Here is a 17,651-nt window from a genome sequence, read left to right as displayed (position 1 = left end):
AAGGATACAAAAAGCTCGAGTAACTCAGCGGGTCAGGCAGCATCCCTGAAGAACATGATATGTGACATTTCAGGTTAGGATTCTTCTTTGACTATCTGAGTTACTCCAACATTTTGTGGCTTTCCTTGGTAAACCAGCATCTGTAGTTCATTGTTTCCATCTCTTATAATGGATTTGATTGGAAATTACTTATTTGATAAAGCTTTTAATCCCTTCCCTAACATCTTTTCACATGGGTTAGCATCATAATTTGTTTGAAGCCCTTTGGGACATTAATTAATTTAAAGACATGATAGAGTTAACAGTTATTGTATATAAAATGTAAGACTTGTAGATTTTGTTTGCTCTGACACTGGATTACTGAACTTGCCTTGAATTAAATTTACTTTCATATGCTATGAAATTGAATCTATTTCCTTCTCTTGAAAAGTGTATTGGTTGCTATTGGTTACAGGTAACTGGTGGTTTACACCTCAATCAATAACGAGTGTTCAAGGCTAATGACTCGTGCAGAGCATAATACACTGTAAAATGTATAGATCTACTTGTCTGTAGGGAGGTTTGTACATTCTCCCTGTGACTTGTGCGGGTTTCGTTCCACACTCTAAAGACATTCAGGTTTGTAGGTTAATTGGCTTGATATGAATGTAAAAATTGTCCCCAGGGTAGGATAGTGTTAATGTGTGGGGATCGCTGGTCGGTGCAGACTCGGTAGGTTGAAGGGCCTGTATCCGTGCTGTATCTCTAAACTAAACTAAACTACTGAAAACAATATTTTCAGCAGAAATCACCATCTGACTTTTGTTACCAGCAATAATAAAGAGGAAAGGGGAGAGAAGGAGAGCTTCGTGCATACACCATCTGTAGCTGGTAATCAAAAATGGTTCCACTATTGGCACCATTATGCCCCATCTTCCCTATAGATAAGGGAGATCCATTGGTGAATTTGATTATATCTTCGATGTGCTTATCTTATTGAATATCAGTGTGTACAAGTTGTATGGCATGGATTTAGACTTTACAGATAACAGCATGGAAGCAGGCCCTTCGGTCCACAGAGTCCGTGCTGACCAGTGATCCCCATAAACTAACAATATTCTACACAATAGGGACCATGTACAATTTTACCAAAGGCAATTAACTGACAAACCTGTACTTCTTTATGAATATTGGGAGTAACCCGGAGCACCCGGAAAAAATCCACGTGGTCACAGTGAGAACGTACAAACTCTGTGTAGACATCACCCGTAGTCAGGATTGAACCCGGGTCTCTACAGCTGTAAGGCAGCAACTCTATCACTGTGCCACCCTTTAGTGCTGTCCTGCCGGATTAGTGGTATGTATAGTAGGATTTCTTGAGTGTTTGGTCAGGGTAGAATTTGATTGATAGAAGTTTTTGGTAGCTGAGCAATTGTATTATATTGAATTGAGCATTTTGTCACAATAATGATTCAATTAGTACGATGAGATATTTGAAGATGTATTCATCGACCCTAACCACATTTATGAGGTCCTAGAACATCTTACAGCATGGCATCTCATGAATCTTGCCAGTACTTTCCTATCCCTCTCCTGCCTGTCTCTGCAGAGCTTCCTGATGTTCTTTGTACAGAGGACCTCCTTTATTCTCATATCCACCTCTTAATAATCTGAGCGTGTGTTAAATTGTGTTTAACTGTAGTTTATAGTAAATTGTTTAGATTCTGATATTACTTCTACCTTTAATTTTACCTTTAAGACATGCAAACTAGCTTGGATTAACAGATGGCAAGATTGTGGCCTCAAAAAATGTGTCAGGGAATCAACACTGTTTCTTGAAATTGTGATGATGTACTGGAAGCGTGAATGTTGTGTAAACCTAGCACTAGTATGAATGACCATAAGTGTACATTGCGATTCAAATGGCCACAAATGGTGTGTGTTTTCAGCAGCTCCTAATATTGTATGTAGAATTTTTTATTTTATATTTCCCACTTATCACAGAGCATGCCTCTGAATAGGTATGTTGCAAAACGTACCTGAAGGTCGCTGAAAATCTGTCCCAGCCTGTGTGCGCGATTTTGGCGCCGTTTAGAGGGGGGCGGGTTTAAAACGCGATTTTCCCTAGGCTGTTCAAATCGAGGTTTTTCAGCCTAGTTAATTATTAACGAAAAATCGCTGGAAGATTCCCTCGCTTGAGCTATTATTAGTTTTAAGGGCTTTATTTAATTGTTATAGTAGGTTAAAAATTAACCTCTAAACCCGCGACCACCGACAACGGGCCAGATCTCATACAGGGGAAAACGGAAGGTAGGCCGTTTATTTTTACGTTAAAAAGGGCTTCTTAAGATCCTTGTTACAAAGTTTAATGTTGCGAGTAGCTAATTTTGGGCCCATTATATCCCGCAGTATTTTTCTGGGCATTTGAGGGCACAAATCTACCACTATGTGAACGTTCTAAACCAGCGCTTCATAGGATCCCACTAGAAAGCTGATTTAAATGGACATTAATTTACAGCAATTGAACACTAAATTCCTTCCATTTGGCCTATGTAAATGAGATTTAAAAATCATGTTTTATTGTGAATTATTTGTGAATATTATTTGGACACTTAGGCTATTTAAAAATGTTAATCATTTATTAAGAAATGGATAGATGTTTAGATCTAGTAATTGAAGTTTGGAATTAGCTACAATTGGGTAACTAACTAATTATATGCTTTAATTTCAGGTCATCCAAGTAAGGTTATTTTATATTTGTTTCAGAATGCTTCGATCTATGATAACTTAAATTTTCATTCAATTCTCTTAATTTTTAAGAAAGTTATGGGATTTTGACTTGTCCACGATCACAGCTTTTTTGTTATGTCCATAGAAAAACAATAGGGAACAAGATGCTAATTTCCGAGTATGAAAATGGCCATAACTGTTTAAATACTTGAGATATGAAAGTGAATTAGGTGTCAAATTAAACTTATTTTTATGTTTTATCTGATGGGATAAATTGCAGACTTGATTTTTAAAATCTCAAAATTTTGTAACATTGCTACTCTGAATTGTCATTCTTCTTTCCCAAAGGACTTCCCAAAATGTTAATAAATATTTCTAAATAAATTCTGAAGATCCTTTTTAATTCTAAAGTTTCTTACTTGACAACTAAATTAAGTGCACATTTATTTTAAATAATTTTTTTTTAAATATTATTTGTTTTTGAGGTTCCTTTCTTGATCTCTTTAGATCAGGGGACATTATGCAAAACTAGAAAGGAAATTGAAAGAGCCCCAGTTGAAATTTTTGAGTTGTCTTTAAATACAGGAGAAGTGTTGGAAGACTGGAGGGTGGCAGGGCTGCAGGGAGAATGCTGGAAACTATAGGCCAGTGAGCTTGACATCTGTAGTCTGAAAATTACTAGAGAATATTCTGAGCGATAGGTTGTGCAGGCATTTGGATGAACAGGGGTTAATTAGGGATAGTCAGCATGGTTATGTACATGAGAGGGCGTGTCTCACAAATCTGATTACGTTTTTTGAAGACGTGACCAAAAAGGTCGATGAGGGCAGAGCTGTAGGTGTTGTGTACATGGATTTCAGTGAGGCATTCGACAAGGTTCCACATGGTAGGCTGCTCTGGAAGATTAGATTGCATGGGATCCATGGAGAGATAGCTAAATGGATAGAAAATTGGCTTCATGGAAGGAAGCAGAGCGTGATGGTGGAAGGTTGCTTCTTGGACTGGAGGCCTGTGACTAGTGGTGTGCCTCAGGGTTCAGTGCTGGGCCCGTTACTGTTTGTTGTCTACATCAATGATTTTGATGAGAACATGGTAAGATTAGCAAGTTTGCTGATTATACAATACTGGGTGGTTTTGCAGAGAGTTAAGATGATTGAGAAAAATTGCAGCATGTACTTGAAATGTAATATGTTTTATATTATTGTACATCACTTCTAATAAAAATATTTAAAAAAAAAAAAATTGCAGCAGGATCTTGATCGATTGGCCATAAAGGGCTGAGGAATGGTTGATGGAATTTAACGCAGAAAAATGTGAGGTGTTGCATTTTGGGAAGTCTAACATGGGCAGGACCTACACAGTGAATGGTCGGGCTCTGGGGGGTGTTGTAGAGCAGAGGGATCCATGAGTGCAGGTGCATAGTTCCTTGATGGACGAGTCGCAGGTAGATAAGGTGGTCAAAAAGGCTTTTGGCACATTGGCCTTCATCAGTCAGAGTATTGAATATTGAAGTTGGGAGGTTATGTTGCAGTTATATAAGACGTTGGTGAGACTGCATTTAGAGTATTGTGTTCAGTTCTGGGCACCATGTTATAGGAAAGATGTTGTCAAGCTGGAAAGGGTACAAAGAAGATTTACGAGGATGTTGGCAGGACTAGAGGGTCTTAGCTATCAGGAGAGGTTGAGTAGGCTGGGACTATTCCTTGGAGCTCAGGAGGATGAGGGGTGATCTTATAGATGTGTATAAAATTATCAGAGGAATAGACCGGGTAGATGCACAGAATCGCTTCCCCAGAATAGGGGAATCAAGGACCAGAGGATATTGGTTTAGGTGAAGGGGAAAAGATTTAATAGGAATCCGAGGGGTAACTTTTTCACACAAAGTTGTGGTGGGTGTATGGAACAAGCTACCAGAGGAAGTAGTTAAGGCTGGGATTATCCCAATAAAACAGTTAGACAGGTACATGGATAGGACAGGTTTGGAGGGTTATGGACCAAATGCAGGCAGGTGGGACGAGTGTAGCTGAGAAAGTGTTGGCTGGTGTGGGCAAGTTGGGCCAAAAGGCCTGTTTCCACACTGTATCACTCTATGACTCAAATTGCTTGCCATTAACAAGGTCTCATAATTAAAGTAAACACATCATTCCCCCATCTGGTACAAGGATAGAGCTCCACTGGTTCTTGTCTTTCACCCCACCAGCCTCTGCATCCCATCACGTGTCACATCTTCCCATCCCCATCTCTTTCTGATTTCCACAGAGACTGCTCCCTCTGCAACACTTTGGTTCACTCATCCCCTCACACCCAAACCACCTCCTCCCCAGGCAGTTTCCCCTAAAACTACAGGAGATGTCACATCTGTTGCTATACCTCCCCCCTCAGATCCATACAAGGTCTTCAGCAGACCTTTCAGGTGAGACAGAGATTCACATGTACCTCCTCTTACTCATCTACTGCATTTGGTGCTTCCGATAAGGCCTCCTTTCCATTGGCGAGACCAAGCCTAGACTAGACAACTGTTTTGCTGAACACTGGCATTTGGTCCGCCTTGGCTTGCTGGATCACCCACATGCTAACCATTTTAACTCCCATTTCCATTCCCATATCAACCTTGCTGTCCTGGGCCTCTTCTACTGCCAAAGTGAGGCTACATGCAAATTGGAGGAACAGAACCTCATATTCCACGTGTAGTTTACAACCCAACAGTATAAACATTGAATTCTCCAACTTTAGGTACCTAACCAACAACAACCCTTTCCCCTCCCCCCATCCCGTTCCACTTATAGTCTTTCGTCTGGCTTCAGACTTCACACTTCTTCTCAGCCTTTTGTCTTCTTCCCAGCCTTTATCTACCCATATGATAATCAAACCCCCATCACCAGTACCCACTTGTCATTTGCCAGGATTTGTTATGCCCCACCTCTCCTCCAGCTTTCTCCTCTGTACTACAATTAACCTGACCCGCTGAGTTACTCCAGCTTTTTGTGTCTTTTTTGGAAACTACCATCAAGAGTTCCTTGTGTCCAATCTGAATGAATGTTTGTATCTAATCATTAGTTAATAGACCGTATTTACTTTGAACACATCTTCTTTATTAAACAAATCCAAAATACCATGTTTAACCATATCCAGCAATATATTGTTCAATAGCATATGTTAATTCAGCATAATAGTATCATGAACAGATGTTATACACCTTTTCAGAAGATTGGTATTAAAATGTAAAATTTTATCTAGTAAACAAGGTAATTATCAAATTATTCTTCAATAGAAAAAACATTTTAATATAGTAATCTAATGTGCTGTGGTAAACTTAAAATTGGCTTATTGAGTCATGGTATGTTTCTGAGAAAAGCAGAGAAATATATGTTTAAAAATCGTAATTTTATTGAGTTACATATTTTATTCTAGCCAGGCAATAATAATTCCAGTCAACCAAAAATTTCAAAAATCTGCTCAAAATAACCTTTCAATTTTCCTTTGTTTGGTTTACTTTACACCTCATCAGTGCTAAAATGCTCACTTAACCTTAACTCCAGTTGTCCTAATACATACAGAAAAAGTAATTTACGTGTTTTGAAATAAGAAATCATCTTGAATTAGGGTCACATTTCCCTGCTTCCATCCATAAGTATCTAATGCCCCAACTATGCAAGGCAAGGCAAGGCCTCACCAGGAGTTTTGTATTGGGATTTGTCCCATTATTTAATGGAGGGGAGATCTACTTGGATTGGAGAAATTTCATGCCTGGTTCGAAAGGTTGCCATATGTGTAAAACTTCAGCAGGTAACGTCTATATTCATTAGAATTTGAAACATTGCAGGTTTTTGACCCTAAACATCAACAATTCCTTCCCCCTCCCCCATACATACACTGTTCGACCTGTGGTTCCTCCAGCAGATTTTTTGTTCCATAAAATAGTGTACATATCACTCAAAATGTTCTAATGTGTTTTACAACCAGTACATAGATTTGAAGTAATTGATGTTTACTCTACCGCCACAGTTGACAATTTGTGTGCAGCAACATTCCACACATGTTGGGCAGCACATTGGCGTAGCAGTAGAAAGCGCCTGGTTAAAACCTGATTATAGCAGCTGTCTGTCTGGAGTTTGTACGTTCTCCCTGTCACCACGTGGGTTTTCTCTGGGTGCCGGTTTGTAGGACAATTGTCTTCTTTAAATTGTCCTCAGTGTATAGGATAGGTCTGGTGTACGATGATCGCTGGTCGGCGTAGACGCAGTTGAATGAAGAGCCTGTTTCCATACTGTATCTCGAAATTAAACTAATTTTAGTTGTGGAGAGTGATTGGATAGGCTGGGCTTGTTTTGTGCAGTGAGCCTGAAGGGTGACCTGATGGAAGCATTTGTAAGCATTTTATCAGCATGCATCACAGCTTGATTTGGGAACAACTCCATTCAAGACTGTAAGAAATTGCAGCGGATTGTGGATGCTACTCAGACCATCAAAAAAACACACAAACCAAACTCTCTTCCATTGAATACATTTACACCTTATGCTGCCTCGGCAAGACCAGCAGCATAATCAAGGACGAGTCACAACCTGGCCACTCCCTCTTTACCCTCTCCCATTGGACAAAAGGTACAGAAGTGTGAAAATGCACTCCTCCAGATTCAGGGACAGTTTCTTCCCAGCTGTTATCAGGCAACTGAACCATCCTACTGCAACGAGAGAGCAGTTCTGAACTGCTATCTACCTCATTGGTGACCCTCAGACTATCTTTGATCGGCCTTTACTGGCTTTATCTTGCACTAAACATTATTCCCTTATATATCTGTACACTGAGAATGGCTCGATTATAATCATGTACTAGACTAAGTAGAACCCGTTGGGTCCCTGTCACACAGGAGGCTTGATCCCCCAACGCAATATTCCACTACTCACCCATAGCTCCCACTGCACAGGCGCAGCTCATTTCCGCTCATCCCTAGCACTCTCTCCCCTCCTCTTCACCCTCCCTCTTCTTTCCCTTCTACTCCTCCCTTCCCCGAACCCCTCCCTCACCTCTCTCTCCCTCTCCTTTCCCCTAGCCTCAGCCACTCCCTCCATACCCCCCTCCTATCCCTCTATCCCCTACTCCTCACCTCCCCCTATCCCATTCTACATTCTAGAAGCATTAAGAGGTACTCAAAGAGGCAAGGCACAGAAAGATACATACCTAATGCAGGCAAAAGTGATTAGTGTAGGTGGGCCAAAGGGAGCCCATTTCTATGCCATTCTTTGTAAAGCATGAAACAACCATTTGCATTTTCCTGTGAGCTTGCACGATGGATACACAGCATTATTCTAGAAAGTTAAGGAGTGACGGTTCTGTGCAATTTCTTATGTTAGGTTATAATTTCAGAAAACTTCCTTCCCGCTCAGTCATCATAATTAATTACAAAAGTTTTGCCCACCAAAATCAATCACTAGCATGAGTTTGCTGAAGTATCTCTATTTTGTTACTCCAGCCTGTTTGACCAATTGTATCAGTTCTTTGTGTCAGCCAAATGATATTTAGTCTCTCTTTCATTTTAAATAAATATGGAAAATGTTTCTTTGTCTGCACTTAGATAATTAAAAAGGCAAACACATGGGGCTAAGTAAATTGAAATTGGAAGGAATCTAATAGAGGAACAGCTGACAGCTCTTTTATATCCACACCATATCCATTTTTTGTGTGTAGGGGCATTCCAAATAAAACATTAAGACAAACTAGCCCCTAAGGTTAAAAAATTATAATCCATTAATTCTGACCTTTCTCAAAATTAAATAAAGCCGTAGTCCTCTTCAACTGTAATTTAATTGTCCATTCCTTGTAAAGTTCTAATAAAAAAAACAAGGTGATTGAAAATACAAAACAAAACTATGGAATAAATAAATAAGATGCTAAAATTGTTAACCTGAGGTTTTTGCATCATTTTATTTTCTTCATGCAAATTTCACTTTTGACATTTCATAAAAATCTCTGACCACCAGGAACATTTATTTTATGGCACACATTAGCAGGAGTGCAGTGTAGAATTATACCTTGTTTGAAATAAGTTACTGTGAAACTTGTGTAAAGAAATCAATGATCAAGTAATACAAATATAATTAAAATATCCATTCAGTCTTCTTGTGTATGGCGCGTACAACCAAAAGTTGTAGATCAAGGGTAGACATCCAGGCCAGGACAGCATCAGTTGCTGTGTGGATGGCTTTGATGCCCCCAGGGAAATGCCTCAGTGGGCAGTCATTCACGGTGTATCCATTCAGTGAAATATGCGTTTATGAACCAATTGGGGCCTATTTAGCTTGTATTCAATGCATTGGATGGTATCACTGAACTATGTATACTATTACATCTTGTGTGTATTTTTTTGTGCTGTTATATTTGCTCAGTTAAATCTGTTTACTTTTCTGACATCTGGTGCATGTTGAAAGTCTAATATTCTTAATCAATTTTGGCAGAAACAGCTAATTTGTTATGTTAAAAGGGAAGCATTAGCAATGTCTATAGGAGAAATTTGATTTTTGAGGCAATATTGAGTTTTTTTATAACTCATGCATCAACATGCAAAGTGTTTAAATACAACTGCTGTGGAAATAGTTTAAGAGATATCTGGAGAGATACGTATTGCTGTTATATGATTATTGTGAGTTTTTTAATAATGGATCATAGCTGTACTCCTTACTTTCCTTTTCAATACATGTAAGGTCATTTAATAGTACATCAGTTTATGAATTTCATAAAATAACTTGAACTTAAGGTAGTCATTGCAAATGGTTAAAATTATTCATAGCATTATTGAGCAGTATATCAAAAACATGGAACCAAAAACTTTCCTCTTCCTGACAACTCCTGAGAAGCTGTGAATCTCAAAGATAAAATGGGGGGCCATGTTTTAATAATATGTCCTGTCAAGTGTACAGAAAAAGAATGTAGTAAATACTTGGGCGGCACGATGGCATAGCGATGGAGCTACTGCCTTACAGCGCCAGAGACTCGGGTTCGATCCTGACTATGTGTGCTGTCTGTACGGAGTTTGTATGTTCTCTCCGTGACCTTCGTGAGGTTTCTCCGAGATCTTTGGTTTCCTCCCACACTCCAAAGACCAACAGGTTTGTAGGTTAATTGGCTTGTTATGAATGTAAATTGTCCCTAGTGTGTAGGATAGTGTTAGTGTGTTGGAATCGCTGGTCGGTGTGGACTCGTTGGGCCGAAGGGCTTGTTTTCGCACTGTATGTCTCAACTAAACTAAATCTTTCAGTTTATAATTGGTTCTTATTCTGTGACTGAAAACATTTGACTCGTGTTGGGTGACCATATTCTTTAAGTTTAACTACTTTTATCAAAGAAATCAACCCTGCATTAGCCTGCTGAAACATCTTGGGGAACCAAGTGAATATCTAGCAATGTGTCATCCAAAAAGCCATCCCATCTTGAATAGAGCACAACATTTGAACGGAAATGTTCTGGAAAAGCTAAAATGGGAATTCTAACTTCCCTCAACATTTTAATTATTAAAGTAATACCAGTATTTTATTTTCTATTTCCTCATTTCCCACTCGCTCTTCCTCAACTGGGCTGAAGACATGCCCTCTTGTGAGGCAGACGTGATCGCTGACTCCCCTGGAGCTTTTCCATTGCAGTTTTATGATGAGTTCAGCGAGCACAAATTTAATATATTTATACGTGAAATACGTTACCTGGACTATGGAAGGTAAGGACATGTAATGAAGGGGTTTACACACTTTACATTGGTGGCATACATAGAGACAGTAACAGGCACACGCTTATTGCCCGCGCTCCATGCCGTTTCTGAGGGGTTGCGCAATCAGAGGGGAGGCTCAGCTCGTTGCTGCCTCACCTCTCATCTCGCCCTGTATTTGCAGCGGAGCTGCGCAAATTTGGCGATTTTTACTATAAAAAATGATTAGATTCATATAAAAATGACATTTATAACACAGATCAGTAGAAAAATCGTTATATTTATTTTATTTTGTTATTATTTTTCTTTACTTTTCTTAACAGCTATTTTTATTGGAAGTATGACAGGCGAGGCTCTGCCTCCCCTGCCTCCCCTGACCGCATGTCCCTGCTTCACATATACTTGATTAGGTTACTGGTTGTGGGAAATGGCATTGTTATTATAGGCGATTGCCTATAATAACAGTCATACACAAGAGGTCTTAACTTATATAGTGTGACTTTAGATGACCTGTTCCCTGTGTCAGCACAAGCTTTCCCAGTTTAAAGTGTCATCTTTTTAGAATATTATTTATCAAAGAGATTATCTTTATTAGTTGAAAGACTGAATAATGTTATTAAGATGGTGCGTATCAATTAAAAATCATTTCAGCAATGCCAACCAGAAAGGCAGGTGAAATACCAAACACATATTCCCATTTTCCATGTTCATTCTCAGTGAAGAGTCAAATTATAAAAGGTGGGTGTTGCTGGATTGATTTGCACACAGTGAACATGCTACTGAATCATACAAACTAGCTGTCAGCTGTCATTTCCTTTTCCTCCATCAACTGCATTTTAACATGTTTAAAAAACAGATAGATTCAATCCAACAGTTGAATTAATTGAATATTTATTAATGATTCATGTGTGAATTGTATCCACTAGTTGCTGTAAACCAGCTGGTCGGTGCTGCTGGAATGAGATATTAGGATATGACGACACGTTGACATTAAATTCAAGAGATTCTTTAGCTATAAACAATAGGTTTCATTTTGTATTTGTGGTCTCAGATCAATCTCAGGCCACCATTAAAATGCATATGTAATGCTACTGGCAATAGGAGTCACTTGGTATTCTCAGATATCATCATGCATAACAAAACATCATGTTTTCACTGACGTTTGTCTAAAACATGATACTCTCTTTATTTCCAGTGAAATAAAAGAACACAATATGTAATTTAAGAACAAATTTGAACAAAGTATATCTTAATTTTTTATTTGTATTAATATGCTATTGTGGTTACTCGAATTGTTTAAGAAGGAACTGCAGATGCTGGAAAGTCAAAGGTACACAAAAATGCTGGAGAAACTCAGCGGGTGCAGCAGCATTTACGGAGCGAGGGAGATAGGCAACGTTTCGGGCCAAAACCCATCTTGGTTGCACTATGTAGCATAATTAATAACATAAATATATTTGACAACAGTTTTTTTATAAAGCTAGGTATTCTTCAGAAACAATCAGCTATTTATTGTAGTAATTTTATTTCCAAAGGCCATGTTAGAAATGACATACATTTCACCCTTAAGCTGTTATTGCTTCTCTTTCGTTATATTTTCTGGTGTATTGTTACTGGGGATAGTTGTGTAGCCTGAATCTCTGAGATTACTCCTCAAATCTAAACTGATTTGTGCATTAATTATCTCAGATTTGTAAGATTTCGAACACAAAACTTCTAATCAGCGATTGAATTATTTAATTTTACATAACCATTTAATAGAGAAGCATTTTTGTTTTGTATAAACTGACGTCATCACTTAAAAAACTAGAATATTTAATCTGGGTGTTTTGTTCTGATGTGTTACATAATTCCATTTGCAATTATTTGTGCCTCTGTTTTCTATGGTAACATAAAGGTTTTCTTGCATTGAGAAATACCAGATGGCTGATTTGCACATACCTGTGTTGCTGCGTGCTGTCTGGAGATCAAACCCAGGCTATACACCTCTTCCAGAACATTATGCAGAGACAGTAAATATATATTTTGGTTTACATAGGCTTTCACATCTCTGCTTCAATTTTGAAAATAAAGTCTTAAAATAATAAGAAGCAGCTTTGAGAATACCTAGAGTTGTCTACAATTTATCACCTACACAAGTAATATTTCAGAATAATGTCCCTGTATATTTATTCTGCCAATAGACAAAGATCAAGCTACGTAGAGATTCCCAAATTATTGGTGTTTTATATCTAGCAAGGCTATTCAATTTTTGAAACTCAGGTTATATAAGTGTGCTGTTAATGCAGCGGATAGTCAATTTCATATTAATTGAAATTGGTAGAATTAACTGTAAATTGGACAATGGAAATAATCAATGTTGAATAGGAGCAGGATTGTTTGGATATTGCTAAGGTAACATTTGATAGATTTATTAAAAGTTGAGTTGTTTACTTTGTTTATGTAAGGTACGTTTACAGCAAAAGTTACTGGCTGTCATATGTGTTCAATAATATTTTCAAGCATGATGTGGAAAATTAAAACTACATTTTTTTGTAATAGGATTTTGAGTAATTAAATCTCCTTTGTGAAAGTAATAATTTGTTTAATAATTGCTTTGCATAATAAATAGTATTACAATATCCCCAAAAGTGAGTTATAAGTATCAGGAATTACACACTGAGGATTTTAATGAAATATTTAAATAGTTGTGCATTCTTTAAATTTAAATATAGATTTTAATTGGCTTACTGCAGATTTATTTTATTCCCAGGGTTCATGCCTTAAACACATAAGGTAGAATGTGATAATATGCAGTGTTCCTTCTGCCCGAATATCCTGCTTTAGGGTGGTCACACCTCACTAATTACCCTGAGAAAAGCTATTGGGAAAGAACCTTGACGTTTACTGGTAAAAGTCTGCAACCCTTCTAAATAAAACAGTGGGCATTTAGTTTTTTAGTATTCATTAAAATTTGAGATATGTCTATTAAAGTATTAGAATTAAATGAAGACACTTTAATCAATTTTGTGCCAGATCCACTGTTGGTGATAATATATATATATATATATGTATATATATATTTGCATCTCATTTTAATTTAGCAGCGTTTTGAATGTTGATCTTGCAGTTTTACTATGAAAAATCCACTCTGAAAATGCTTCAGCTGTTTATAAGCTTTATATTAATATTTGTAGCAAAAAATGCAAGCATTTCATATAAAAATTTCATACTACAAATAAGAATTAATTGCAATATCTTTTGGTTAATTGGTAACCAAGTGATATTTTAAGTAAGCACGTAGTAACTGTCAAAGTGATCTAATAATATTATATGTAGGTATTCTGTTGTACATAAATGAAATTCCTCAACATTTATTTTAGCAAATTGTGAGTGTAATTTAAATATCCCACAATAGAGGAAGATATATCATGGAATCCTGAAACAATGTTTGCTAATAGGAATTGTCATGTTCTCGTTTTAGCTTTGGAGGCCAGATATTTCAGCCATCATATGATTCTTTTTTCTTTACACTCAATAGTCTTTCTGATATTAGAACTAGTTGATACTAATTTATTGATTTTCTTTTAAATTGATCATTTGAATCAAAAAACTTTTTTGGGAAATAAAACTGTTTTTGTTGTCTTTGATTAACTGAACCTGTTTGAAATTTAAGATTTGTTGTTCATTAGTATTTCATCCATACTGGCACTAAGAAAATTTAGTGTCAAAGTAATAAATAAAGCAGATGGCTTTAATTGTCTATCTTGTTGGATCTTATTTTTCATAAAATAATCATACTTCTCACTGGGATAATGACATTTAAAAAATTTAACCAACTCAATGAAAAGTGTATTTTTCAATAAAAATAACATCATAAACTTGTGCATTTCTGCCTCGGAAATGACTGTAAACCCCTCCAGTTCCATCCTTCAAATCTATTGAGAAAAAGAATAAACATTTCTATGCAACAAAATGGAGTACAGCTATGTAAAGTTGCCTTTATGTTCTTTAAAAATCTCAGTTGCTTTCTGGTACCATGTAATTTATTCTGTTTTGTCCTAATGATGATATTCTTAAACTATTGAATTAAATATCCAATAGTTTAATTATTTCTTTAAATCATTTTTTGTTGGCATTTTTTTAATCAATATTTTTAAAAACACTTCCTGAAACTGACAGTTAAAAAAATAATGTTATCATCCAATTTTGATGCAATGGTTATTTATTCCTTTATGCCGATCAAGAACTTTGGCATTTTACATGTTACTGAGCTGCTTGAATGACCTGTGAATGGGCAAACTTTGTTCTAAAACTCTGCAAACTCTGTACTGTCATTGATCTTACAGAAATGTGATGTTGAAGGCAAAACTATTTGAAACGTATATTGACAATTTCTTATTGAGCATAAAATGGTATACCCTCTGATATCATGACAGAAATAAATAGATCACTTTTATTTCTATATGAAACCTTACATTGGTTCAGTCATAATCAAAATATCTAATGAACATTTCAGTTATAAACTTTTTATAATTATATTACAATAATGTTATTTCTAACATGATGTATTTTTGTTTTTATAGCCTATAAACAATGGAAACAAAAGTCATAAATGTATAGGATATTTTTCCATTGATTAAATCAGATATTTATGTTTGTTATGCAAAACAGCTTGCGAAAAAACATGCATGGTAAATTGCATTATTAAATGTAATTTATTTTAATGTTTAAAGTTTTGAGTTACATGTATGGTTAGATGCATACAACATTTTATTTGCCTTTGCACAAATGTTAAATTTTACTAAGCTGTTCATTTAAAAAAAATCACACTATTATATTTATGTGCGTATTTCTGTTATTTTAGGAATATAATGCATTTGGGTGGTGGATAGGAGAAATGAAGGGAATGATTGGCTTGGTGCCTAAAGTGTACCTAATGGAGATGTACAATATTTGAGAAGGTCTGGGTAAGTACATTTTAATTGAATCTCAGTATAATAGACCATAAGTACCTTATTCCCATATCTTTTATATAGAAAGCATTCTTGTCAAGGTTTCATTCTGTAGTTTTGAAATAGTTTTTATGTTAGGAGACAGACTTATGCATCTTCCTGTTGTGAGCTGTCAAAACAAACCATGGAATTATTTACCAAATGAGAAAAGATAACTGCTTTGGGCCTGTTTCTGCATTTTATTGATTTAATGCTCTTCTTTTGCCCTCTGTGACTAAATGAGAATATTTCACCTGTCAAATATTCCTGAAAAATATCTTCATGAAGAAATACTCTATCTGTAGCACATGGATTATATTGCTAACTGGAAATTGACCTTTTTACAATGAAGCTACTTCCTTTTAAAGTCCCTATGGTATTTGAATAGAAAAATCATATGCAATTCTGGTAATCAAAATGTATGGTATAAATAAATGAAATATGATATTATATAGCCTAAAAATAGTCATTCCAGTGCTAAAATTTGAGGACCTGGCAAAATTACTCATAAGACCTCAAGGCACATTTTACCATTAGCAAAATATTCTCAGAGATAAACAAAACAAAAATAACAGTTTGATGTATCTATAACAGTAAAACAACATTCTAGAAAAATGAAGGATTCATAATAATTTTTAAAATTACTAGAAGCATTCAGCTGTGCAAAGAAATGAGGTGGGAGGAGGGGGGAAGACTTCTCTCAGCTGAGTGTAGAAGTATTCTGACTGATAATGAAATTATTGCATTTAAAGAAACCAGAAAATATAAGTATTTGATGCATGCATTCAACTCGTTTCAGACGACCATTGATAAAATTTGATAAATACCTTATTATTTTCAGAGCAGATTTGAAATGCGTCAAGTGAGCATCACGTGATAATGGGGTATACCAGCTATTGTATATTGGAAGAAAACACTAGATGGCAGTAGTTTTCTGCAGACCTCAATTATATTGTCCATTCCCTCCCTCCCCCCACCCCCCTCCCCACCACATACACATATAGGCACTAATCCCACCTCCCCTGCCATTCCTATCTACCTATATGACGTTTTATTCTGCACAAAGGGATTTTATAAGCTAGATAGAAGGTCATGCAAAGCTTCTCTGTCCATTGCCAGGAGAGGGAGTTTGCACCCACTAGTTCTGTTCCCCAGCTTATTTTATCACAAAGATAGCATCATCTTATTAACAAAATAATCTATCCTCTTACCACAGATGTGAAACTCAAGAAGCAGCTAAGTGTTTAATTAAATTATTTCCTCATTATTGTAATTATTTTCTATAATTTTACTGATGCATTATTTTTATTTTTCTGCGCTTTGCAGCACGAACAACTCAATATATTTGTGACTTCATACCAGCTTTATATAACATCTTTGGTGAATACCTAGCCAGTATATTTTCATTGGTTTCAAGACCTGTCATTACAACTTAATCAATTGTAGACAAACTCAAAATCGAAGGGGATGAGGCTGATTTTCCTTCCTTTCCCCCAGAGTATCTTGAAGTAACTGTAAGCACTGTTTTCTGTCTTGTCTGTTTCACTTTATTGAATCTTGTTCTAATGTTCCAGTCTGCAAATTTTACGGTTCAAATAAAGTTTAATTGTGTGCAAACTGTTGTTATGCTAATAATTTAAATGCCTGCTGTGTAACTAATGAAATTACTGTGTTATGATTAATTTGGAAACTGGTATGTTGATTGTAGTAATTGAACACAACAAGGTGAAGTAAATGATTATGATGCCATATGGCCTGTTAATCTCAAATTTTAAAGAGGATAACATTTTCTTCCAATAATTTTTTAATACTTATAAACATAGTTTTTGGCAGATCGTAAATTCATTAAGATGCTTAGTTGCAGTTAAGTCTCATAACATTTGTACTGAAAATCTCAGGTTTTGGTGTAAATCTTGAATTTAACAAGAAAAATAATTTCACCTGTTGATTAACTTGAATAAATAAACATTTTTTCAGTGTCTCTTTGTTTATTAATAAATTTGATCATAATGCACAATTCTCCATTAAACTTTATTTGTAAGTCTGCCTGTATATGTCTGCCATCGTGGTTACATAGTTTGTAATTAAGAAATTTCTTTGAAAAGTCTCTACATGGCTGGCATATTATCCTGCAAAAGTTGCAGAGCATTACCCAGCACAAAAATGAAGATGACACCATGAATATATTAAACTCAGGTAACCCTTATTAATCAGTCTTCCTCATTTATGTTAATTATTTTTTTATTTGTTTAGTTTCTGGTTCATTTTAAAACAT

The 17,651-nt window shown here is 36.1% G+C and overlaps 1 protein-coding gene across 1 annotated transcript in view; it reads left to right on the top strand.

The window, feature by feature from the left end:
• skap2 (src kinase associated phosphoprotein 2) overlaps window positions 1–17,358 on the top strand; it is a 240,483-nt gene extending 223,125 nt beyond the window's left edge. The window contains exons 12-13 of the mRNA XM_055659744.1: window positions 15,250–15,352; window positions 16,703–17,358. Of these exons, the coding sequence (XP_055515719.1) occupies window positions 15,250–15,342 (93 nt within the window). The 3' untranslated portion in view covers window positions 15,343–15,352; window positions 16,703–17,358. The remainder of the gene's footprint in view (window positions 1–15,249; window positions 15,353–16,702) is intronic.
• Window positions 17,359–17,651: the final 293 nt, after the last annotated feature.

The sequence above is a fragment of the Leucoraja erinacea genome, chromosome 2 (genome assembly GCF_028641065.1).
Source record: "Leucoraja erinacea ecotype New England chromosome 2, Leri_hhj_1, whole genome shotgun sequence".
NCBI lineage: Eukaryota > Metazoa > Chordata > Chondrichthyes > Rajiformes > Rajidae > Leucoraja > Leucoraja erinaceus.
Note: the sequence above shows the minus strand (reverse complement) of the source record. Positions and strands in the feature narration are given on the sequence as shown.